The 27469-nt window shown below is 39.5% G+C and overlaps 1 protein-coding gene across 2 annotated transcripts in view; it reads right to left on the reverse strand.

Annotated features, from left to right (window-relative positions):
- Positions 1-27469, reverse strand: part of LOC129719474 (feline leukemia virus subgroup C receptor-related protein 2) — a 168975-nt gene that overhangs the window by 61778 nt on the left and 79728 nt on the right. For both annotated transcript variants that reach the window (XR_008727218.1, XM_055670832.1), the window contains exons 4-5: positions 27181-27283; positions 6443-6667 (exon numbers count right to left, since the gene is read on the reverse strand). Coding sequence is in view for 1 of the 2 variants with exons in the window: in XM_055670832.1 (XP_055526807.1) it covers positions 6443-6667; positions 27181-27283 (328 nt within the window). In the remaining variant the exon portion in view is untranslated. The remainder of the gene's footprint in view (positions 1-6442; positions 6668-27180; positions 27284-27469) is intronic.

Genomic DNA, 27469 nt, shown 5'->3' on the forward strand with positions numbered 1-27469 from the left:
GAGTATTAACTTGGGAATGTAGAGTAAATTGGTTTGCTTTAAAGAATATCAAATAAGTTTCAGCAATTGGAGCAGGTAAGCGAATTTTATTTATTTTTCAGTAATTTTGTGCAAGTATGTTGTTTAATCCGTACGATCTCCTTAATCAGATAAATAACGGAACAAATATCCTATTTTTAATTTCCACAACTGTGGTTTCTAACCGAGCCACTCTTTTTGTACCGTTTATGATGTTCAGGTCGGTCTCCACCATTTCTCGAGCTTGCTTGTTTCCACAATTGTTTTTTGTCATCCAATGCACAACAACATAAAATGAATGCCTTGCAAAGATTCTGTCTACCTCTTTTGTGTTCTTACACATATGTTGCTTGCAAGTGTCAGTTGCAGATCCCATCGCATTTCCATAGAAAATAGTTGTCAGCTTTATCATTGACTGAGATACCATTAAAGAACTAAAGTTGTAGACTGAAGCGCCTTAACTACCGCTTGAACCTTGACATTGAAAAGAAACTCAACAGAGTGCGGTAAGACACTTCCAACCTAGACTCATTAGACGGAACGTATCCTTCTCCACTCAGATTATTTTGATTTGCATATGGTAACCGCATTTTCGTTCGCTTTGCACTTCCCCATTGTTCTACCGGCGGGCGCCCGGTAGAACCACAAATGCACACATGACATCGCTTCGGTAGCTGAGCAAACAAAAGGTTAAAAGACAGGATCTCGTCCACACCACTTTAAAACCGAATGCAGCAGATTTTCACGTGGCCGGAAAAGATTCGCAGTGGAAATATATGCTAAAATATGCAACCGCACACCAGCATCGGTAAACAGGCGTTGATTCGTTGGCCCATTAGGTACTCGGCTGCTCTTCTTTACTTTCCCCCAGGAGTAAAGTGTTGGAAATTTAATTTTCTGATACCTTTTTTCTCGCGTTTCAGTTGAAAAAAAATTGAGGAAAATACTGTACAAGCGACTCAAGTGTCCAATCGATTTTCTTCGCTCACAATATAAACCATAATAAATTGATGGCATTCCACAATTCCACTTTGTCTCGCGTTGATTGAGAAGAGGAAAATGAACTGAAAGTACGACAATAAAGCCTTAATTAAATCAATAAATTTTGTGACAAAAATAAATGGCAGAATTGATGTTTCATTTTGACGATGTTGATGAAATCGCACCGGCAGGGGAAAAGAAAAAGCGAATCAGAATAATGCACAGGAGTATTATACTATTATTCCATTACGATGCCAAATCATTTGCATGAAATCGCAATACCGATCCCACCCGCCACTCAGATTTACATAAACGTCGGAACTTTTTTATGTGGCTAATTTTTCTTGTTTTTAGAATTTCCAACATGAAACTAATAAAAAGTTGGTTACTTTTTTCCCTGTGATCTTAACCATCCAGCGATGAAATTTGGTTGCAAACTTGAATCACAAATGTTGGATAGACAGCCAATAGTCAAATGAGACGCTCTAGGATTTCTTATCCTTTCCCTTTGGGTTGTGATTGCCAAGTGGAATAAGATTTACGCAAGCATGACCTCCGTCCGGATGATGTGCTTCAGGCTGTATGTTTCCGAGTACGAAGTCGCTCATATCTTGGGTGGAAGTTTGTTTTTGTGCTGAACCGCAAGTTTCCCATTCCGTTACGCTTCGGTGAAATTTATTTCCGCTAGTAATAAGACAGGAACATGGTTTCGTGGGAATTGCGCTGAGGTTGAGACTTTCTCTAGCATAAACGATGCCGGATGGATTTACGAGAGGGTTGATTTCTGAAGGGCGGCACTTTTTGACGGTGACTTGTGGGTGATTGCAGTGTTGGATAAGAGAAGATGCTTACGAGGAAGGAAAGCACGGAAGAACAACCGCTAAGCTTTCGCTGTTCTCAGTACAGACAGCGGTGATGGGAAAGGTCTCTAGATGGCATGGCTCAGTGTTACTTAAATGAGCACGGAGTTGTCGTTTTAACAGATGCGGCTTTTAGACAATATACTAAACGGCTGGGGTAATGTTTAAATTTATTCAAATGTCTGTTCGATTGCGCGTTTGCTGGTTAGACGCACTAACAAGCGGTCGACGGAAAAATGGGATAACTTTTTATTGTGTATCTGCGTCATTGAAACTTTGAAGTAGTTATAACACGTGGTTAGAAGTTGATTAAAGCACATTTGATATTTTTGACATTCTCGACATTTTTTATATTGGATATTTCTTTATTTTTCATTTTGAAGTAGAATACTTCTCTCAGGAAGTTCGGCTACATAGGGATGTGAAATGAAAATCTAAAACCGAAAAAAGTGAAAAATATGTCCAATTTCAAATGCTAATAAATCGGTTAGTATTCGATGGATTTCCTTCGTTCTTGCAGCAATAGATTGGAAAATCTTCTAAGATTCTTCCCAATATAAGATAATTGCAATTTTATTATTCACACTATTGTACTATTGAAAATAGTCAAGCCTTGTCAAAACGAAAAATTCGACCTCTGATTGGTCGTTATATGATTGCTTCCCAAGCACGGTCGACAGAATCATATACCTTGCAAGTGAAAACATACTATTTGGCCTATATAAGAGCCTGATTCAGCCGAAGCCGCTCATAATAGTTCTAGACAGCGACAACAGCAGTCGTCCTTCCTTAGCAGCAGCACTAGCCCTGTGGTTGGTCAATACGTCTCAGGAGCAGCGCGGTTCTTCTCAGCGTGTGTCGCCAGACTGATATTATTCCCCCCGTGTTGGGGCAGCATGAAGATTGCCATCAGGAAATCCAATTTTGGAAATCAAAATGCCTTTTTCAAGGCAAATAAACAAGGTCATTGAAAGTTAATAATTTTTGACAACGCAAGCAAGATTTTGTGTTGGATCCTAGCAATTTAAATTTGTCGCACCCGTCTAATTTACTGAATGTGAAATAGCTTCCACAGTGCATGTTGTCCGTGTATCTTAATTCCTCCACTGTTAGGGCAGCTCAAAGGTTGTGATCAGCAACCCATTTTGAACCGCAAAATGCCTTTTTCAAGGCAAATAAACAAATAATTGAAGGTTAATAATTTTCTGGCGTCAACACAAGCAGACATTCTGTGCGGGATGCAATCAAATTCTGTTGTAGTTGTCTAATTTTTACTTTATTTAGTAAACCCCCCACTGTAGGGGCAGCGCAAAGGCTGCGATCAGCATAACCGACTTTGAATAGCAAACTGCCCTGTTAGACCGGATTCACAAAGACAGTTAGTTCGACTATGCAGAGCTAATATAAAGTCGATGCAATCAATCAGCATTAACAGAATTTCGTCGTCTCCCAGCTGCCAAGTTGCAACATGATGCAACACGCAACAGCGAGCAAACGAAATCGCTTGATGTTACAAACCGCAATAAGATACGGGTTAAAACCGTTGCGTGTGTGAGAGCACTGTCGTTGTTTATTCGCTGGATACAAAAATCAAATGCGAATTGTGGAATAATTCCTTTAAAGAACATTAGGAAATGGTAAAACTGAACAGAAAGGCGTGGCCTATTTCGTAGCGCCCTTCGGCTATAAAAGAGTGTTTCTGAGAAAACTAGCTACATTCATTAGTCGGAAGGTGAGCTGGATGGACCGTCCACAACGTTGACAGCAGTAGCAGCAGATATCAGCACTCAGCAATAACAGACAATAGCAGCGTAGACAATGTGAAAACACCTTTCTATTGTGTTGGCCGCGCGCATTGAGCCTCTGCCAGGCTAAACGCGAAAAGCGGCGCGAACCGATTCGCCCGGCCGTAGGTTAATCGGCTATCGGCGTAACACAGAGATGCAATCAGCGTCATATCTGATTTTAAATTAAACAACTAACTGTCCTTTTTAGGACAACGAAACAAATGAATTGAAGATTTAATATTTTCTTGCTCTGAGCTTTAACCAAAAGTTAACTATCTTAATTTGAAATCACATGTACATATCGCCAGTTGAATTCAATACTGGCACAACTCAAAATTTTGCAGTTTTGAGTTATTGATGGCAAACGATGCTAAATACCGTCTGCCGGAGTGAGATTAAGCCACGGGGGTGAGATTGAGCCAAAACGGGAAATGTTTGTATGTTAAATTACTTGAGATTTACAAAACCTAATACCTTAAATTCAATACTTTATGAAACATGACATATTTATTCACAACTTAAAATGGAATATAGATAATATCAGTGAACTGTTTCGCTTAAAGAATGTTTCAAAGTACAGGGTGAAAAACATGCGCAAATAACGTTATCCAAAAATGTCCCAGGAAAACCAACCCGATCAAAAAATCACAAGAACTTACTGCTCAGTTGGTACGTTAGGATGTCGTCTCCAATGTGTTGAGGAAATATTATGCATTGAACCTGTGCCGGCTCAGAAAATAATGTTTTCCAAACGAGCCCTTTTGGGGTGAAATTGTGCCAAGCTATATTGAACGGCACAGTGTGCGGAATTCACATTCACGACAAAATTATATCAGTTTACATCAAAACACTTGCATTGTTTACATAGGGTATGTTTTTTGTCCCCACAGCATAAGGTATGTTGTCTAGCTATGGTATTCTTTGAAATAATGACTAAAAGCTTGAAAAGCTTAATGTTCTCAATTGTTAGATGGAAATTTTCAATGATTGATATTACTTATGGAATGTAACAAAATTTTGTACACCAATTCTATATAAACTGATGACTTTTAAGAAAAGAAGGAGGGTTGTGGGTACGTTTCCAGAGGTATTAAGATCTCCAATGGAATATACAGTTGTCAATGACACATAATAATTAAAACGAAAAGTCTTCTCAAACTTCATGTCCTAACGTTTCCCCTTTTTAGGCTACCTGGAGACGCCACTATGTGTATAGAGACTGTCTATAAGCCACGTTCTCATAACTAATTACTCTATGCATCAATTTGATCTAGCCATACATTTTTATATAATTCATATGGTGTATAGTTTCTGATCAACCCCCTAAAGCCCCTCAATAGTCCGCGTTGTTTATGGTCGTCCCTATACTTACTGTTTTATCATGTTAGTCATGTGGATTATTCGTAGACACACTACTGTTCATTTAACAGGTATTAAATTCAACTTTTTGTTTTTGGCACAATCTCACCCCATAGAAGGGGTGAGATTGAGCCAAAGTTCATGTATTTTTAGCAAAATTATAGTTTATTGTAACTCAACCATATTTGTTGTAGTTGATAACAAAACATTCTAGGATGCATTGGTGTATTTTGGATCGAATTCTTTGTTTAAATGTGTGCGTTAGAAGCTTAAGATCAAAAAAGCATCATTTTTTGGCACAATCTCACCCCGGATGACGGTACTATAAAGTTTCATCTCACAAAGACTTGTTTCAAAATTCACAATATTTCCAGATATATGAGTAGATGTGCCTTTATTGCACAAATCTAAAATACTCCTAAAAAGACCGAAAAATGAGGTTACAATTCTTATAACTTGCTCATTACATGCACATGATATACCCAAACAAGTTCAATAAAAATGGGAAGTTTCATAGTGGGATTTTTCACGAAAATGAAAAAAGAAATTTTTGACGCAAATTTTCGAACGCGTTTTTTTCGAAACTCTGAATTTTGAGTTGTGCCAGTATTGAATTCAACTGACGATATACTCTGACTGTTGAAACTTGTTTGCGCCGCAAAGAGTTTGTACTTTTCCTGTTCAGTGAGGTCGTATTTATATGTGCAAACTGAAATTGAGTAGTACTTCAACTTTATTTGCACAGAATACTACCAATGAGCGGTCAACATTTATTTACTAGGAAAAATGACTGACACGCAAGCAGCCGGGTTATCTCTCTTGTAAAAGTATTCTACTTCATCTTGCGGTCGTGGCTTTGCACACAACCCTCCTGTGATTTTTTATTTTGGAAAGGTCTTCCGAGAAGATTAATCTCTGCAATTTTGAGCACAATTAAAGTACTTAGGGTGACCAGTTCCAAAAACAATTTTATTAGATATATTTTTTATCTTGAATTTTTTTCTGAACCAGTTGATCAATTTTCGATCCTATGGGATCAAATTAAAAGTTGTTTTTTCTAGTTTGAAGAAAAAATACTGAGAAATTAAATCCATGTGCTTGTAAATACAAAACATATATCAAAATTATGGTATTAATGATATCAAAAACACAGTTAGAATAGACCGCCAGTTTCCCCTAAATCAACGGCTGTGTTTTTCATGGAAATTTGAATGTTCTAAACACCATTAATCAATACGAAACATTTAATAGGACAATCAGTGTCATTGGTATCAGATGGCATATTCAAAACAACGACCATAAATCACATTCGACCACGTTCGCCGTGATGTTGCCGCTTGTTTATCGATGCAATGCCGGTGCCTGCTGACCCCCCCGGGTTTGCTTGCACCGGCGGAAACTGCCAGGCAAGCTATTTTCGACGATGAAATCACTTACCTGATTTCCAAACACACCAATACTGCACGCGGAAGAGACCTGGTCCGGGCCGAACCACACCGCAGCCACCTTGGCCGGTAGCGAGAGGATGAACACTTGCGAGGCGGCCACAATGGATTGGCCGATGAAGCCCACCCAAAACAGATCGGGCCGCACGGAGAAGCATTTTATCCAAGCGCCCAGGCAGGTTCCAAGGACGCCACTAATGGCAGCAATGCGTAGACCCTGTCGGGGGAGAGAACAAGATTAATTAAGTTAAAACTGTTGTTGCTTCGAACCGAAATAACTGCAAGTTACGAATTGAGAAATTATACTCCCCTCAAAACAGTTCGGGAAAGATGGTAAAAATCCTGAACAAAGCACGCACAGTTGCTATTGCATGGCGGAATTTCATCAGAAAAAATATGTTTCCTCATTTATTTTAACGAGATAAACAGTCTCACCAACTTTGGCATCGAGCGTGACGGTCAAATGTATGGACTCTATCAAGTCTAAGTTATCGTACGATTTCATTGCCCTGATCAGAGAAGTTTGCCGACTGTTTATCCAACCAGTTCACAATCTATCCGTATAGAGACAGTGATCCAATGATGTGATGGCCATTTACGAGCTGCCGAATGAACTCACGCAACCCAATCTGATAACGTATCTATTGGAAGCGACTATATACCTACCTATATTCGACAGATGTCAGCAAACTGGTTCGGGTTTTTCATTTTGATGAAAAGCTTCGACCATTACTGTCTACCGAATTTTAAATCTATTTGTGTGGCAGAATTTTTTTACTGCCAACCGACGATTCGAATATCATACAGTGAAAATTGCTTTCATAATCATTCATCCAGTCAATCATCATCGTTTGGCGAAATACGAACGAAATACCATTACTGCAGTTGCTGCTGCTGAGTCCGAGCATCAAGCAAATTCAAAATGGGGGTTCACTTCATCTTCTGTCCAACACCGAAACGAGAGAAGCTCCTGTACTCGAGTGTTGGAAAATGCATTTCTGTTGGCTGTCAATCGAATATCAATTCAATTTTGGCTCGATTCTGGTAACGAATTTGGGAAACAAAACGACGAAGCTTTGGATAGTTTTGACTGCCAGGGGGGTTCCTTTTTCAAATAGGGTAGATGATCCAATAGTTGTGGTAGCACCAATAGTTGCGGCATCGCTTTTAAATTCATCGTTTAAACTAATTAGAACCGAATTGCTTATGTTACATGTTGAAGAAATTATAGATTAGACATAAGTACATATGTTACTACAACAATATATACTGAAAATATCCAAATTACTGAAGAATACTGTATTTTTCAGAAACTTACCCGGAAGGCACCACTCACTACCCATTTTCTTATTTTGTTCACGATTGTTTTAAGATATGTGTGTGGTTTTAGTACGATTATTACTCATATAATTATTTTCCCAGATAACAGTTTATTATGGAAACTGTTGCACAGGTGAAGTTCGTTAATAGATGATCATATTATTTATAAATTACTTCCTCCACTATTGGACCACAGGATACACTATGCTCTTATAGTTTTTTTTTTTTTTTCTTCACATAACATTTATTTGACACGGCACAAATACAATTTAATGTTTAACGGCGCCAATTATATCTGATGACTTAAAAACTAAAGCAAATTTTTTATCCTCGCTGCCGACTACGAGCTGAAATTAAGTCTAACTTAAAACTAGCATGGGATTTCCAATCAGTGTTTTGTTGTTCAATGGTCGTCTGATAGTCGTCGAATGGCATGTATGGATTCGTTCTGCTGAGCCACGATGTCGTGAGTTGGGACAGAGGCTCGTAGTCCTTGGGTCCTGGTTCTGTTGTGCGGGGTCTGGTTGCTGGTTTTGTGCTTAAGGTTCAAACGTGTTCTTGTCGTTTTGTTGGGTGTAGACGGAGGGGAACGGGACTAGACTGGGGCGTGGATGGATTTCAGGAAAACGTATATAAGGGACATGTAGGATAGGTCGCGGCTCGCCAAGACATCACGAACAGGAACAGCCGGCTGTCTACCCTCGGCCTGCAGGGAAGCTATTAATTTAGACCTGGCGTCACGGTGTACAGGGCATGACCAAACCACATGCTCTATGTCGTGATAACCTTCACCACAGGCACAGATACCACTTTCCCCGAGCCCAACACGACGGAGGAGCGCGTCAAATCTATAGTGATTGGACATAAGCCGGGACATCACGCAAATGAAATCCCGACCTACATCCAACCCCTTGAACCACGGGTTCGTCGATACTTTGGGGATTATGGAATGTAACCACCTTCCCAATTCCCCTCTGGTCCAAGCATTTTGCCAACTGATGATCGTATTCTGACGTACAAGTGCGAAAAATTCATTAAAGGCAATTGGTCTTTCATAAATATCACCGTTTGTTGCGCCCACCTTAGCTAAAGAGTCCGCTTTCTCATTACCCGGTATCGAGCAGTGAGAAGGGACCCACGCTAAGGTAATCTGAGTAGATTTTTCGGATAAAGCACTCAGATGTTCCCGTATTTTCCCCAGGAAATACGGAGAGTGCTTAACATCTTTCATCGATCGGAGAGCCTCAATGGAACTGAGACTGTCCGTAAAGATGAAATAATGGTCCGTGGGCATTTTTTCGATAATCCCTAGGGTGTACTGAATTGCAGCTAATTCTGCGACGTAAACAGAAGCAGGATTATCGAGCTTATGGGAGACGGTTAAATTGTTATTGAAGATACCGAAGCCAGTGGACCCATCAAGAAGTGATCCGTCAGTGTAGTACATATTGTCGCAGTTGATGTTTCGATATTTATTGGAAAAAATTTTAGGGATCTGCTGCACGCGTAAATGATCCGGGATTCCACGAGTTTCTTCTATCATGGATGTATCGAAAAACACAGTAGAATCAGAAGTATTTGATAAGTCGACACGATTTGGAATATTCGAAGAAGGGTTAATATTTTGGGACATGTGATTGAAATACAATGTCATAAAACGGGTTTGAGAATTAAGTTCGATTAACCTTTCAAAATTTTCAATCACGGGACGGTTCAAGACCTCACATTTGATTAGAATACGAGAAGACAGGCTCCAGAAGCGGTTTTTCAATGGTAGTACTCCAGCTAAAACCTCCAAACTCATCGTATGGGTCGACTGCATGCAACCTAAGGCGATACGCAAACAACGATATTGTATTCGCTCCAGTTTGATCAAATGTGTGTTTGCTGCGGAGCGGAAGCAGAAACACCCGTATTCAATAACAGACAATATCGTTGTTTGGTAAAGCCTTATAAGGTCTCCTGGATGGGCTCCCCACCATTGTCCGGTTATTGTACGAAGAAAATTCACTCTTTGTTGACATTTTTTCATCAGATACCTCACGTGACAACCCCAGGTGCCTTTAGAGTCGAACCAGACACCAAGATATTTGTGTACCAAAACCTGAGAAATCGTTTTACCCATTAATTGTGTTTGAAGCTGAGCAGGTTCATGCTTCCTAGAAAAAACTACTATCTCAGTCTTCTCCGGAGAGAATTCGATACCTAGCTGTAAAGCCCAAGCAGACAAATTGTCCAAGGTATCTTGCAATGGTCCTTGCAAATCGGCAGCTTTGGCTCCTGTAACAGAGATTACACTGTCGTCTGCAAGTTGTCTTATCGTGCATGAATTTGCCAGACATTCGTCGATGTCATTTACATAAAAGTTGTAAAGAAGGGGGCTTAAACATGAGCCCTGGGGAAGACCCATGTAGCTAATGCGAAAAGTTGCCAAATCGCCATGCGTAAAATGCATGTGCTTTTCGGACAACAAATTGTGCAAAAAATTGTTCAAAAATGGAGAAAATCCTTGTCGGTGAAGTTTACCTGAAAGAATGTCAATAGAAACGGAATCAAAAGCCCCCTTAATGTCCAAGAACGCAGACGCCATTTGTTCTTTACGAGCATACGCCAGCTGAATATCTGTTGAAAGCAACACAAGACAATCATTCGTCCCTTTGGCACGGCGGAAGCCAAATTGAGTTTCTGATAGTAGACCATTTGATTCGACCCAGTGGTCTAAACGACGGAGTATCATTTTTTCCATCAATTTCCGGATACAGGATAGCATTGCAATCGGCCTATAAGAGTTGTGATCAGAAGCTGGTTTCCCTGGTTTTTGGATGGCGATCACCTTCACTTGCCTCCAATCCTGCGGTACAATGTTTTGCTCCAGGAACTTATTGAACAAGTTCAACAAGCGCCTCTTGGCATTGCCGGGTAGATTCTTCAACAAGTTGAATTTGATTCTATCTAATCCAGGCGCGTTATTGTTACAGGACAGGAGGGCAACTGAAAGTTCTGCCATCGTAAAAGGTGATTCTATCGCGTCGTGGCCCGGAGACGCATCGCGAACAATATTTTGCTCAGGAACAGAGTCCGGACATACTTTCCTGGCAAAATCAAATATCCACCTACTTGAAGACTCCTCGCTTTCGTTGACCGTTACGCGATTCCGCATTCTTCGGGCTGTGTTCCAAAGAGTGCTCATCGATGTCTCCCTCGACGTCTCGTTCACGAACCGACGCCAATATCCACGTTTCTTTGCTTTAGCCAAGCTTTTAAGCTTGGTATCAAGCTCCGAATACCGTAAATAGTCGCCAGGTATACCTCCCGTCTGGTAGGCCTTAAACGCGTCGGATCTTTGCGTGTAGACATCGGAGCACTCTTGGTCCCACCACGGAGTGGGAGGCCGTTCTTTGATCGTTACGCCGGGATATTTCTTCGTTTGGGCTTGCAACGCGGCGTCGAGAATCAAGCCCGCGAGGAGGTTGTATTCTTCAAGTGGTGAATGATGTTGAATCGACTCGACCGCTTTTGAAATCATTTCCTCGTATAACTTCCAATCGACATTTCGTGTGAGGTCATACGGAATGTCAATTGGTCGCATGCGAGTTGACCCGTTAGTAATTGAAATAAGAATAGGCAGATGGTCGCTACCGTGAGGATCGAGGATTACCTTCCATGTGCAATCCAACCGTAGCGACGTCGAACATAAGGATAGATCCAAAGCGCTTGGGCGCGCTGGAGGTTTCGGGATACGTGTCATTTCACCGTTGTTTAAAATAGTCATGTCGAAGTCATCGCAAAGGTTATAGATTAAAGAGGAGCGGTTATCATTGTATGGGGAACCCCAAGCCACGCCATGAGAGTTGAAGTCTCCCAAAATCAAACGTGGCGAGGGAAGAAGTTCTATTAAATCAAAGAGCAGCCGTTGCCCAACCTGTGCTCTGGGGGGAATATATATTGAGGCAATACAAAGCTCTTTACCTTGTATTGTCATTTGACATGCGACAACTTCGATGCCTGGAATCGAGGGGAGGTTAATACGATAGAAAGAATAGCACTTTTTAATCCCTAAAAGTACTCCTCCATATGGGGTGTCTCGATCAAGGCGAATAATATTAAAATCATGGAAGTTGAGATCAATATTCGAAGTAAGCCAAGTTTCACAAAGGGAAAATGCATCGCATTTGTTTTTATTTATCAAAACTTTAAACGAATCAATTTTTGGTAAAATACTTCTACAATTCCACTGTAAGACAGAGATAGAATCCTTCATATACGCAGTTGAATTAGGCATCGAAGGATACAATCGCTGCAAGGAGAGGCCATTGGGCAGTCAACTGCTTCAAAAATGATCTAACTGTTGGGAGGAATGCTGTAAGAAAAATTTTAGTTGGATCGGGTACATTGAAAGTTTCAAAAATCCAGTCCACAATGTCAGAAAATTTCACTAATCCAGAGTTTGTTTCATCAACTGGGAGTGTAAAAGGAGCAACTGGGGTTTTAGATGTTCCTGGCAGTGCTGGGAACTCCTTCTGGGACTTTAAATTTGCCAGCCCAGGAGGAGTTTGCTTCGGTTTTTCCGCAGCACTGTTTGGTTTGTTTGTAACCTTCATTTCACTTTGAGAAATCTTAGGACCTTTTCTGGGAAGTTTAGGAGAGGAAACACTTTTCCTCTTTCTAGACTCCCCAGGATTGGCGTAAGATGCTCCCGCTGGTGAATCGTCAGAATCGGTTTCCTCAGAGGGCAACAGATCGAAGGGGTTCGAAGTAACGGGAGAAGTGGTAACGGTCTTCTTCAGCATGTCAGCGTAGGAACGCTTTGAACGCTCTTTGAGAGACCGTTTTATTTTATCCCTGCGCTGCATGTACACCGCACATGTCGAGAGCTCATGCAGATTTTCTCCGCAGTGAATACACTTTTCAGCGTTAACACTGCAAGAATCTTCCGCATGAGACTCCCCACACTTGCCACAACGTGCCTTATTGCAGCAGTAGGCGGCTGTATGGCCTAACTGCTTGCAATTCAGGCAGTTCATGACACGGGGCACGTAGAGCCTCACAGGGAGACGAACCCGGTGGATCGAGACGTGGCTTGGTAGTGCAGACCCGGCGAACGTAACTCGAAACGAGTCTGACGGAGTGTATACTGTTTTGCCACCGATGATCGATGCTGACCGCAATTGCTTGCAGTCGAGCACCTTTACTTCGGGACACGTTTTGTTCTTAAAGCACCCTTTGGCACTTTGCAGTATACACTCGACGGACAGACTCGAATCGGTTATGACACCGTCGATCTCCACGTCTCGTGCGGGTATGTAAACGCGATACTCGCGTGTGAAGAGCTCAGAGCAAGCTATATCGTTGGCCTCTTTCAGGTTACCGACCACGACACGGAGCTTGTTAGGCCGGACCTTGGAAATTTCGGTCACGCCCTTGTACTCCTTCGTCAGGTCTTTAGAAATCTGCAAGAGGTTCAACTTTTTCGATTTCGGTCCTGCCTTTGGCCGAAAATAAACAGTATAGCTGCCCTGGGCTCCGTCTGGGTAAAGCCTGGGGCGAGGGGGGACTGAAGAATGAACAGGGGAGGGGGTAACAGAAGGGTCAGGGTCAGAGGGGTTCGGGGATGGTGGCGCGGGAGGCGAGGGATCTACATCCATCGCGCTATGTTTAGCGCACTAGCGCTGACAAGAACACGTACCTTTTTATTTCTCCCTTCCAGTAAGGTTGGTTGTCCGATCGTTCGAAGTAGCAGCCGTTACAGCCAGCAGCACCAATACAGCAGCACCAAACAGCCACCAGCAGCGAGCCAGGTGTGAGATCACTCCACACAGCGATACGACTCGCTGACACTGATGGCTTCTTCTTTTTCCTCGTTTGTGTCTCGTCCACTGCTGTAGCACAATCCAGCCAGCAGCCAAATCGGCTTACGCACCAGCTGGCAGTCACGATGCGAAACAGTTGCACAAAGGAACGACCTTGAACCCGGATTTATTTCACTCGACCAGGCAAACAATGCCAACACTTGTTCACACGTCTTTTGTTTTATACTCTATCGGACCGATCACCAAACACGTCCAGTACTGATGCGTGTTCGGCACAGAATGATGCTCTTATAGTTGCGGAATGTTTCGCAATTCTGATTTACGTTTATCAGAACATATGTATGTGGGACTACTTGTGTGTATAAGGGACAAGCAGGTACTAGGGGACATACCTAAATGATGTAACTTATTACTATTCAATTTTTAGTAAATTTTTAGTAAATTTTAGTAAACACTAACGTCAAAAATGTAAGCGCAAACATGGTACGAAGCAGAGGTAATAGACTCTAACTTCCAGTGTTGAGAAGTCACCATTTGCGAAAAAAAAAATTCTTCTGAATATTTCGAAACGAGCGCCATTGGTCTTTCTCTTCAGCCAATTTCAGCCCTATTCAAATATTAGTCTAAAGACATTTTATAAAAAGTACGCAAAATTTGTTTTATTTTAATAAAACCTACATACCCTCACTGAATTTTGCCAACATCTGACCAAATTGGCGCAAAATCCGTCTTCGTGCATTTTTGTATTTACTTGCAAACCGACTTGTCAACCCATTAAAAACAATATGGTAAATAGTAAAACAATCAAAAACCACTTCAAGCGAGGCAAATACCTTCATTTAACCAAGCAAACACGAATGTTTTATATTACGTAACCACAGGAACACCCATTCACAACTATAGGAACTCTACCGCAACTATTGGAACAAAAGCGTGCAACTTATTTTAGTTAATTGAAACCCTCCAAGCGGGTTCAAAGTCAATTTTAAGGTGCAAAATTATCAAATAGAACCCATTTCAACAGAAAATAGTGAAACGGACCGGCTAGATTCGTTTTTCTTAGCCAAAACATGGCTAAACATGCATAACTCGTGCTTAGCTCCTCCACTATTGGGTCATTTACCCTATGCATATGTAAGCTGGTTTTTGATTTATTTCGATTATTGCTAAAAATGTGATTGGTTTCCGGCGTAACGAATGGGATAGAACAGAGATCATACGATTGCAATGCATTCCGAATGCTTACGGAATACTGGACTGGAAATGTATGACAGTGCTCAGTTTATGTTTTCAGTTTTTTTGACAGTATTAGGAATCTAGCTGTTTCAAACGGTCAGTTGTTTTACTAAATTAGCTTTTTAGGCTGAGTCGTGTTCTTTTTTGGCATAAGAGGAATTATAATTGCGACCATAGATACAACTATAAAAAGCGTTATAAAATTGCCATAATGTTCTACGGGAACATAAAACTTTATGAAAAATTATTAGTGTACAGCCAAGCAAAAATGTGACATGAATTGTAGTTAAACTAGAAAGCTTCCAGAACAGTTCTTGCTTAGTTTGCAAAAGGCTAATCGTTTGGATATTTTTTTTAATTGGAAAAAATAGTGTCGGATGTGGTGTTATTAAAGGAAGAAACCAACAAAATATACAATAAAAATAATTGCAGTTTACCAACATTTTATTCTGAAAGGAAGAAAAATTTAAAAACATATCGTGAAAATTTGCGGAAAGGAACTGTTGAGCTCTGTTTAAAAATTAAATTGCCGAGGCGGGGCGAAGAATAACCAGACAAATAAAATAAGGAAATAAGTTTAAAAGAAAATTGAAAATCTGGTACATAGAAAAATTAACAAAATTCAGTGAATTTAACCGCACAACCACTCGATTTTGGTTGGGTTCTAATAACTGCTGACATTTGATTTATTCCGGCCGACATTCTCGAATCGTGATGCAATGCCTTTAAAATGTTGTATATGTTTGATCAAGTGTTTTTCCTACTCATTTTCTGGGCTGCATTTTCATTTTTATCCTTCGTCAATTTATTTTCATTTCAATCTGTTTTTTCAATTCAATAGTAATTTTGAATTCTGATTTTGAATTGAAACTAAGTTCAACATGATTTTCTTTATAAATGGTCATTCCAAACGAAGTGTACATGCCACTCGGACACGAGCATCACAGATTTTGTACAAAGTTGGGGGAATTATTCATCTACTGTCTCTTTGGAAAAATTCCAATTTTGATGTCGATTGGAATACCCCCCGCTCTCCAGGACCCCCCTGTTTATTGCAAAGTCGCGCAATTTTTGTCAAAGATCTCTTTATTCTTTTTCTTACAGTTCATAGACGTTAGATGTCCTAAAAATACTGATAGATGATTTCTGAAGAAAATAAACCAAGGAATCCAGAAAAAATATAAGTTTTGATCGGAAGTGTTGCCAGATAAATTATATTTCTATTTGAAAACTAAATTTACATTTTTCGGCAAATGCAGCCATTTTGATTTTAAATTTGATAATTTCATCGTGTTTCTTGGAAAATTTTACATACGAAACAACTATCATCCCGAGGTAATATGAGCCAATCTCGAGATATAACGTTTTTACGAAAAAAGTTGTAAATTTCGTAATTATTTTATTTTATAATTTATAGACGTAAGACACCCGAAAAATAGTGATAGGTGAATTTTGAGAAAAATAAACCAAGGAATCCAGAAAAATTTAAGTAAGTGTTGCCAGATAGATTATTATTGTATTTTTAAATTAAATTTGTATTTTCCGGCCAATGCAGCTAATTTTATTTTAAATTTGATGGTTTCATCGTGTGTCTCAGAAAATTTTACGTAAGAAGCATTTACCACTCTGTGGTTATATGAGCCAATCTTGAGATATAGCATTATTACGAAAAATTAATTACGAAATTCAGAACTACTTTCGTAAAAATGCTATATCTCGAGATTGGCTCATAATACCACGGGGTGATAAGTGTTTCTTACGAAAAATTTTCCAAGAAATACGTTGAAACCATCAAATTTAAAATAAAATTAGCTGCATTTGCGGAAAATGCGAATTGAGTTTCGAAATACAAAAATAATCTATCTGGCAACACTTCCGGTCAAAAATAGAATTTTTTCTGGATTCCTTGGTTTATTTTCTTCAAAATTTAGCTATCACTATTTCCGGGTGTCTTACGTCTATAAATATTGAAAAAATGCATTTGCCGAAAAATGTAAATTTAGTTTTCAAATACAAAAATAATTTATCTGGCAACACTTCCGGTCAAAACCTATATTTTTTCTGGATTCCTTGGTTTATTTTCTTCAAAAATCATCTATCAGTATGTTTCGGACATCTTACATCTATGAATTGTAAGAAAAAGAAAAAAGAGATTTTGAACAAAAAATGCGTGACTTTGCAATAAAACAGGGGGGTCCCACAGAGCGGGGAATTTGGGATTTTTCCAAAGTGACAGTAGATGAATAATTCTCCCAACATTGAGCAAAATCTGTGATGGTCGTGTCCAAGTTTGTGCTTTTTCGTGGTCACTTCGTATGGAATGACTCATATATTGTTCCTTTCTTGTGTTTAATTTTTTGTTTATTTTGAAAATGTCCTTTTTTAGTCTCATTTGTTGGTAAACAGCTAGGCAGAGCGTACCAGCAGTACAAGCCGTTTTTGTTGGCATGAAAAAGACCTCAAAGTGGTTCAGAACTCTACTCAAACCGGCACGCGTTGGTATCTTAGCCAGGGAACTACGAAAAGTAAAAGTGGAAGTCTCAACCATTCATATTATTGACAGACACAGCCTCCATGCTACCAGTAGTGAGAATGGCCTAAGGCTGGTGAACTTCGCCGCAGTCAGAGGTATGCCAATCTGTAGCACATACTTTGCAGAAGGTGATCAGTCGACGGAGTTGCTGCTGCATACATATTCGGCAAGTTGATGAACGAATTGGTGAACCGTTTTGAGACCAGAGCATCTCAGCAATACAGTGCGAGAAGTGTTGAGTACGACCGCAGGATCCATACACACAACCAACATTTCGAGGTGTTGTTGAATGGAGAAGAGAATAGAGCCGCCGTATGGAACAGGAGAGAGCTAGAAAAAGCTTGGACAAGGTCAGGCTAGCTTGTAAAAAGCCAAAAAAACACAAAACAGTCGAGCTTTTCAAAGCCGAGAGTGGGCAGCTGTTGCGTGCAATCGACTCATCTTGAAAGTTTGGACCGAAGACAACTTGCCAGCAGGCTAATTAGACTCAATTCTGTTTATAAGATTCTCTCCCGCATCATCTGCATAGGCTGAGGCCATTGCAAGAAGCCTTTGTTGGAGCGAGTGTTCACCTTACGTCAAATCCTTGACATGTTCTGACTTGGTGAATTTAACATGTTCTGACTTGGTTTAAGGTGAATAACTTTTTCTACAAATTTTGTAGCGCCTTACAGTCTTCAGAAGAATTATTTCCAGGAAAATTTTCTACAAATATCATGTGTTGGTATATTTTTAGGAGCCAACTGGAAATTTCTAGAGGATAAGTTTTGAAAAAGTGGATTTTCCCATATAAAATCGTATGGAAACTTCAAAAATCGGGCGCAAATCAGGGGTTCCACCGATCGATCTGAAAGTTACACAGTTGTTACAGGATTTATAAGGAACACGAAAAGTGCATTGGAGCTAGTACTTATTTTTTGTCCCACCCTAGTGAACATATTGAAACACGTGGTTTCATGCGAAACGGATGATTAACGATGGTGTGGTAGCGGGAATTAATAAGATTTTCCGATTTTGCAAAGGCATGCTGCGATTGTAACGTTACAAATTTAATGTCTTCCAATGGCTTAGAGACCGTCAAATATTCATAGGGTGCACGCATTTGTTAAATATAGACCACCATCCTCAGTGGATTCTGTTCAGCAGGCTAGTCTTTTCTTGTTTAACTGCGAAAATAGCTGCTTTAACACTGGTGAGCGAAACGACGCACTTGCTTGACGAGAGCAGCGAATCGCGTGTATCTGAGGAGCATGCAATAAAACACCGCGGGAAAATCTGAAATATCTCTCCAGAGAGATAATAAACTGGTCACACGAAAGAACGTTACGCTTAATAACTACACAACAGAGTCCCCTGTAGTGCTGCCACTATGTGTCTCTTAAGCATACACAGTGAAATAATCTAAATATTATATATTATTATTATATTATTACACGTCACGTAAACTATTTTCTCAATACAGAGTCGTTTTAAGCCATGTAAATTTGTACGTTAATTGATATAAACTTAAAGCTTCGAATATAAATATGCATGCAAATTCACAATATATTCATTTACTTTGCATGTGAATATAACGCCACACGGAATATTACATGGTTGCCAATGCTCCATTTATGTGCATTTAAAGCAATGTAAATTTTTTTTACTGTGTAGAGCAAAAAATTGTTACACGTAGCGCTTATGCTGGACAAGAAGTAAATAACATATTTTATTACAAAAGTTCACATCAATGGACAACGTAATTCTAATTCCCTAACAAAAAAAAAACAACATATTCACTCTGCTCTTTTCACATATTGGGGAGAAACCCTGCTGATCAGTACCTTCCCACTAACACTAACCTCTTCAATTGATACTTGAGGATGATGCAGAGGATTCCTCGGACTTCAGTGAACCATCATTCCTAAAATCTCTTCCTTAATTCATTTGCATTGATTACACTGGTCGATGAAATAAAAAGGCCATTCCAAAAGCTCAAACCGGAAAAAATGAAAGATTATAGCTATTCAACCGTTCCTATGAACTTTCCCGGCTTTTCCCCCGCTTTTCTAGTTTTTCTGGGCAGAGTGGTCACCGTGTAATAGTATCTATAGTAGAGTCCAATCCTGTTTTAATCTGGAGATTTATACTACTGTAGTTAATATCTATACAAAATATATTTTTTAATTTTTATTTTTTAAGAATTTACGTATAAAATCAACATCGAATTCTGAAACTACTCTTTTCCCATCTTCTTTAGGCGGTTTGACTGTTTTGTAAGATATTCTGTTTTACAATCATTTCTATTATCACAAATAAATGGTTTTTCTTTTGAATATATTCAATCTATTAACCAATTTCGAAAATATTTTCCATTTCATTTCACTTTCCTTTTTTTACTGAGAGGCGAAGATTCCATACGGTGGATCATATGGTACAAAACAGCCTTTTTATGTTGGAAGGAGTGGTTTGAAATGCTAGGTGTTTCCCCTTTTTATACAACAACTACATCTGAAAAGAGAAGAAGGAGCTGGCATCGCTGGCGACGTGTGTAGACGCTTTATTTATTGCGTCCGTGGTAATCGCGTTTTATAGTGATATATAGCACGATAAATTGTGAATTTCGTGTGGTAATTGTAGGTGAAAGTGTTTCGAGTGTTATAACAGTGTATTAAAAGTGATTTGGAAGTGAAACGATCTGGAAATTCAAAGTTTTATTGCCGTTTTTTACCAATTTGTCGCCTAGCAAATGGCTGCTTTCAAAGCGCAGTGTTGTGTTGGTGACTTTCCTTTGATACGGTAGTGTGCAAGCATATTCTCCGCCGACGGCACGATCTGCTGAGAGGCAGAAACTGAGAGAGCGGCAGTTGTAACCATAGAAACAAGATGCCTATACTTGTTTGTGTGCGAGCGGAGGCATGTTTGGTTTGCAGAAAGCTGATTCAATGACTAAGATAAGTGCATACATTTACAGACATGTTTGTTTATTTATAAATGACTCGAAGGTAGTAGTTTTCACCGACAAGAATCAAATTGTTTTTTTCTATATTTCGTGTTGTAGTGTGTGCAGTATAGTATGAGTTTTTGGCGATGAATTTGTTCGTCATTTAATGCCGAATTCATGTTTCATGTGTGCTACCACAGCGTAGCATTTTCGTACTGCTCTGTCATTCATTCATGCACCGCTGGAAAAGGTGTACCACACGATTACTGTTTATCTATTTCGCGATATTTCCCAATGTTAAAAATGTCTTGAATTTCTGAACTGAAATATATCTGATGACCATGTTTTAATGTCCATTGTCATTCCTTTTCTATTTATGACTTCACTAGCTTTTGAATAATTATTTTTACGCCATAGCAAAGTTTTGTTAAACATGCTAAATTTTTATAGACGCAGATCCGAAACGGTAAAATGAAGATTCCGAAACGGTAAAATTGTTCTGGCGTTTTGTAAAGGGTTTAGAAATACTGTAATGTTGTGTCAAGCTCGTTTCTGCGGCTGTGCTACACCGTCCTGGACTACACTTTACAGCTCGAAAACGAACACGCAAGCGACGCTACACTCAGCTGTCATATTTTTAGTACTCCATTTGAGAGCATTTGTTTTGTTATTAGTGTTTTCAGACTGCACCCTGTCTCTTTCGGGTGTAGTCCAGGATAAAGTGTGTAGTCGGATACAGAAAAAGTATAGTCCGGAAAGTGAAAAAAAGTACAGGACAAAACTGTAGTCCGGGTGTGAATGCGCCGCGGAGACGAGTTCGACATTACATATGCTTTTACGCATGTCGTTTGACAAAAAGGTCCCCATCGCTCAGCTTAATAATGAGCCAACATTACGCGTAACATTACTTGAACTCGTCACCCAGAGAGTACTGTTGTGGTTTGTGGAATTTGGAATATGGTGCATTGTTGCTTGTCGAAGTCGAAATCTTATGATTCAATTTTTCGATTTTTCTAGTTTTTGAGCAGAGGTTTTTGTATACTATGTCCCAATAATGACTAGTTCGGCATTTTGTCAACAAACTTAAGATATATATTTTGGTCAATCTGCGTATCTGCATTTTTCAAATTATTGGAGCTTTGGATGCATGAAACTTTGCCAATTTTTCTATTTGATAGGCAACACTCGCATCGACAGCTAATAGAGAATCGGCGTGAAATATCGTGCTCCCGAGCGTCTTCGTCGGTAGTCGTGGATTGAGCGGTCGTGCACAATGCTTTGGTAAAACGCGTCTCCGGTCCGGGAGAGTTTTGCTCATATAAATGTTTTCGAAATGTAGTAACCCAACTTTATGATATGTTAGTTCGAATCGTCCACTTAGTGTGGTATACCATTTTGCGTTTCACTAGAATGTACCACACTTACCTGTGCGTGACCCTAACAACACTCTCTAGTTTATTACTGCTTTAAATCGGTCTCAAATCAAAAAATCGCTTTTTAAGAACAGACGACCAGTATACAAGAAACGCCGTTAGTCGACCTGCTAAGCTCAAAAACAGATGTCCGGGTGACCGAATATCTAGAAACTTCGCGTCGATACCTTTCATGAGGTCGTATTTTCTACAGATTGGTTATAAACGTGTTATAATTTTTTATATAAATAGGGTCACTCCACGAAGAAGTGATAGGAGTCGCGGGGCGTTAACGTGGACTCACCTCTCGTAGCTTTCGTAACATTGTGTAGTCAGCTGAGATCAATCAATGGGAGACACGTTACGGTAGTTGCATAATGACTACATAAACAGATGTTCAAATATTTGAGTCGGTCTTGATTGAGTCATAGGTCCGGTATTCTCGCGTGCACTTTATTTTTGCGGTGTTACTTCATCTAACATATTGATCGCGTTATGATTTCCGTAGAAGGTATAATGAACTCGTACGCGCGATATTTGTTATTATGAACCCGGTACTCGAACTCAGCGCATCGTTTACCAAAACGAACCTGCTGCAAACCTTACCCTTTTCTCCAACATCCCAGTGATTTCTCGTGGAAGTGCAGAGGTGTTCTCGGCTTCCAATAAAGCGAGTATTACGTCAACATATTCCTATACACACTCCTTCTTTGACCTGCATTCGGATGCGGCCGGCGCTGGTATTGCCTCATATAAAGATTAAGGCCACCAGTTTTTACACATTGACGATGAATGTTAGTCCCAAGCATCATCTGTTGGTTCTCTGTGTAATTACAGTTGATTTGGCAATAACGGAGTAGCAACCGCGGGCGGTCAATCATGCTCATGCTCATGCTCATGCTCATGCTCAACAACTACATCCAAAAAGAGAAACCTGTTGTTTTGTACAATTCCCAAAGTAAACCGAACATATTTATGAATATCTACCAAAATTATCATCCACGTACCTCCACCAACAGTCTATTGAGGAATCATTTTTCTTTTTGTTAATTTTCCAAGTTTGCCATAAAATATTCACGTAGGAAAGGTGAAAGAGGTTTTCCCATTGCTGTTCCTATTGTTTGTCTGTAAAATCACAACGTTGGTATAGAAGCTAATCTTCCAAGGGATGTATAGCCCACTGCGACACTCGGGAAGAGTGCTGTGACATCAAAAGATACCATTATCTTGTCAGTATTGGTACCTCCCGAGGATATTAAATGGTCGGAGCGACTAGGAAATTTGTTCGGTATTGATTGAAATTTCTTGACTATTTTATGTTTTCTTGGAAAGTCTTCGAGCTCGAAATTTTCCTGACTCCCAGAAAGTCCAGCAATTGCGAAAGCAAAGTTAATCGTTAAGACCTTTGCCCAAGGACTAGTGATATGTAAGTATCCGTACGTGCGGAGAAAATAGCGACTATCCAGAAAAACGTCTGTCAACCAATCTAGTTTAATTGAACAAATTCACTTAAAGCTAACGAAACCACAGAGAGAAACCATTTTCTTTTCCGATTTTGATAGTAAAGTTACCAAGAAAGGAAAAATTTATTGCTGCTCTTTTTTTTGTTGCCTACTTGTTCCGCTGTCCTGCGGCCGTCATTGTTTTTCCCACGGGAAATAAGGTGTCTAGTATCAACACTATCGGGAAGGTATTTTATTCCAGACTATTCAAGGAAAGGTTGCATCGAATGTCTGTTTGTCTGTAGAAGTGGAATTTGGTGCCTGTACCTGGTTTTGGGGAATAGGTACGACTGAGCCGTAATTTTGTATGGAAATTTTTTTTTCAAGAAGATAAAACTTTCGAGGCTAAACGAAATTCGAAAAGCCGATTTCCATAGGCACCCTACTCTTTATGTCATGTGATAAACAACAATGCGAATGTTGTTCTCAAATTGATATTCGACTGAATTACGCAACGGTTTATTTATACCGTATGGGCGTCACATGGTTAACAGTTTCGCTAATGATAGCAGGAAAACACTTTATTTTTTACGTTGTTCTCTCCTATTCATTCTCTTCAATATTTTTCCGCATTCATATCCTCACTACACCGCAACCCGTATTTAGAGTGACCTCTGTTTTTCTAATCCCGTTTTGCTAGGTGATAGTCATTGATTTAAGTAGCAAATTCATTGACTTGTCAACTTACCTCCCTATTCAATGTTCTCCAAATTTACATTCCATTTCTAAAAGGAATATTTTGCAAAGAAACCTTGTCTGTGCCACGGGTGCTCGACAATACGGAAATTTTGAGTGCAGTACTTTTATATAGTTTTCTACTGTATATCAAATCATTATTTCTTAACTATTTTTTTTTTTTTCAAATTAAAAAAACTGTAAGAGTGATTGAAGTCCTCAAGCCCACAGGTAAACTTTTAAGTAAGAAAAGTTTGAAGAACTATGTTATATTGTTTCGATTTTTTTTTGTTAAATTGTTTACATTACCAGAGAAATTTCGGAAGATTTTGACGATTGTATTGATTTGTTCCTATTCCTTTTCCCAATAAAAACAAACATAACTACCAAAAGCATGATTGAGCTGCTTGTTTCGAAATGCTGGAAAAAAATAGAAAACTTCAAAAATGGTATTTCAACATCATCAAATTTTATAAAAGTTTTGATGAAATTGCACGCCTTCGTAAAGAGTTCTGTTTAGACGCCCAAAAAACATTACAGTAAGCGTTAATCTTCGGCAAAATTTTTAATATTTCTAAAAAATAAAAAGTAACTAACAAATACCCAAAAGAAGACGAACATTTTCACAAGATATATCTATGTAATTGTGGCTCAGCTTATTATCAAAAATGCAACTTTATGAAAAAAAAATTGTCTATGAATCATTACAAATATTGCCCATCTCTCGAATACCGTTATGATAAAAATGCTCGTCTCCCGATGCTTTTCATGATTCAAGTCGTTTTCAATGTTTTCTCATGAGCAAAACTGCTGATTTATCAGACATATATACCATCGAACGGAACAAGTAATGATTGGAAAGCGCAATGGAGAATATGACGAGTGAGGTAAAATTTCCCGCTCAAGCCTTTCTATGTATGTTCTAACGAGTTGCAGTGTTAGGCTGAGCGTTTTCATGCAGTTGAATCACTTTTTGGTGCCTATGCTCGTATTGCGATCGTTTTTGTGGAGTACCAACGACCAAGCAATCTACATGACTTCTCTTTTCTTTGAGTTGCTGCAATATAAATCCATTTTTCATCCCTCGTCATGATGTGATAAACGAAATTCTTCCTTTAAAGCCACCGTAGCATTTATTTGCAGGCGAAAAAACGACGCTCAACGTCCCTTGGCTTTTAATCATCAGAAACCAAAGTTACTTGTTGTGTACTTGTTTTGGTTACCACAAAAGATCGAAATAATGGTCGCAGTGGTCCAAATCCTACAAAAAAAGCTACTTGTTTCTGAATCATTCGCAAAGCAAGAAATCGGTTAGAAATGGCTTGGTAAGTAACTACTAATACCGAAGCAAGCTGTTCCTGCGTTTGACATGGATCCTCATCGAACCATTCTTCCAATTCAGCGTCTCCGAAGGTTATTGGCCTTCCTTCACGCGGACAGTTGTCAACTTCGAAATTAACGTTTTATAAAGCGACGAAACCAATCACGGCACGTCGTTTCCCTTAAAGCTGCATTTCCGTAAGAAAACTTTTTAACTCTCGATGCGCTTCAGCTACCGTTGAATGATTACGAATAGTAACAGTTCCCGCAAATAACGATTATTTTGGCAAATCACGTGTCAGAGCCGATTGTTCACTCCATGTTCAAGCTTAGATATGTCAAAAACGAGCAGAAATCACTGCTGACTCTATTTAATTTATTCATAAACCATAATCCATTTCCACTGCTTTTATTGTTTTTCGTTACATATTAATTTAAACAAAACACTGATTCCATAAATTTTTCTCCTACGAATAACACGTAGTCAAATGAACGTGATAATTTTGCCGACTCCTTTTCATTGTGACAGTTCACGAGTGAGTGAGAATAAAAGCAAGAATAAATGACAGTGAATTGACGCTGAAGAAATCATTAAAACATTGCAAACTCATTTGTAATCAGGTTAACGGATTTGAGTTTTGCGTCGTTTCAGCGACATGGCAATAGTATGATTATTGACCTTTCGCTGCTCTGAATCACGCGCGGAAAATGAATTGATTATTTTTCCTCTTCTCCGAACGGGTTCACGTGGGAGCTATCAAATTTGATCATCGATGTGCTAGGTTTAAAGCTCATAGCATTTTCATACATTTCCAGTTGTTTTGCGTCAACTTCACTTCCATACAGAAATTGCTTCCAGACCTCTTTCTAAATTTTCTAGGAAAGCTGCAAAAGATTATGCTAATTTTCCAAATGGTTATGCTAAATTGCGCCTAACCTGGAAACAGAAGCAGCAGAAAGCGAATATGCTTTTGCGGGGCTTTTTGTATGGTAACCTGAGTGATGTTTGTTACAAAAAATAGCTCTCACTGAAATGCGAAAAGCTTCCATTTCACACTTGTTTTCATCTTGGGTTGGGTTCATCCAGCCGATAAAAAAGTTTTAAATTAGTTCCAATTTTGAATTTCAGGTTTGCAAATGGAATAATAATAACGTTCGCATACCTTCTAACTAATTCATAATTTGATGACGAGAACATTTTTCCTGGCAATTAAATCCGAACTTCAATTATAAATTCAAGTGCGAAACGAAAGCATGAGAAGTCATCTTTCGACTGCCATTTTAATCTCTAACCGTGTTTGACCAAATGCCGGTAGCAAAAAAGACTCTCAGTTATTTAGAAAAATAGATTCGAAAAATTTTGTTAATGTCTTTTTCTTTTTTTTAGGTAGCACCAAAGTTGAAATTTTCCCCTCAACACTGTTCAACTATCAAAACAGATCCGATGCAGCAGCTGCAGTGATAAGTACGATGCAATGTTAGTGCGACTAATAGGAAAGCGCCTCCGCAGCTGGGGATTGCGCCAGCTCACGCTGCTTTTGTGCACTATAATTGATTTTGCGGATTTCCGATCCACTCGAAACTTCTCGTATCACTCGAAAGCCATCGGGAAGCAGAATATCTAAGCTTACCGATTCCATGTTTCGGATTAATTGGGATACTGACCAAGTGTTTGGGCTTCTCACAGCGAGCACACTAGGGGCCCATTCGGAATGACTGGCTCTTATCAGTGTGGCAGCATAGAACCAGTGCATTTCTGCCATTTGGTTAATTCAATGTACGTTTTTCCGGTCGAAATAGAAAATCAAAAGCAGCGGTAATTAAATCTCGGCCGTGGTTGGAGTTTATGTTGCTCACTCGATCAACGTTATCACAAAAGGATATGCCTTGAAGCGCTTTCAATAAACTATGAGATTTATGTGGTTGAATCCACGCATAAATTTAGATGGGACTATAATTACTACATCGAGTGCTGGAGGAGTGCACACCAACAACTTACCAGCTTATCCAGGATCCAGCTTGCCGGAAAAATGAGCGGAATGTAGAGAATCATGAATATCATCGACGTCCAGTCGACCCATGTGCTCGTAATGTCATAGTATCTGCAGGTTTTTTCATTGGTCCAGTTCCGGAGGGCGCAACCCGATGAGTGAGGAGATTCATATAGGGCAGGGTTTCCCCAGCAGCAATTAGTGTATGCGTGGTTGGTCAACGTAAATGCATTTTTATTGCCATCGTCGTTTGATCCGGCAGTTGGTGCAAGTGTGGTGTCAGCGTGTCGGGAAGAG

This window comes from Wyeomyia smithii, chromosome 2, assembly GCF_029784165.1.
Source record: "Wyeomyia smithii strain HCP4-BCI-WySm-NY-G18 chromosome 2, ASM2978416v1, whole genome shotgun sequence".
Taxonomy (NCBI): Eukaryota; Metazoa; Arthropoda; class Insecta; order Diptera; family Culicidae; genus Wyeomyia; species Wyeomyia smithii.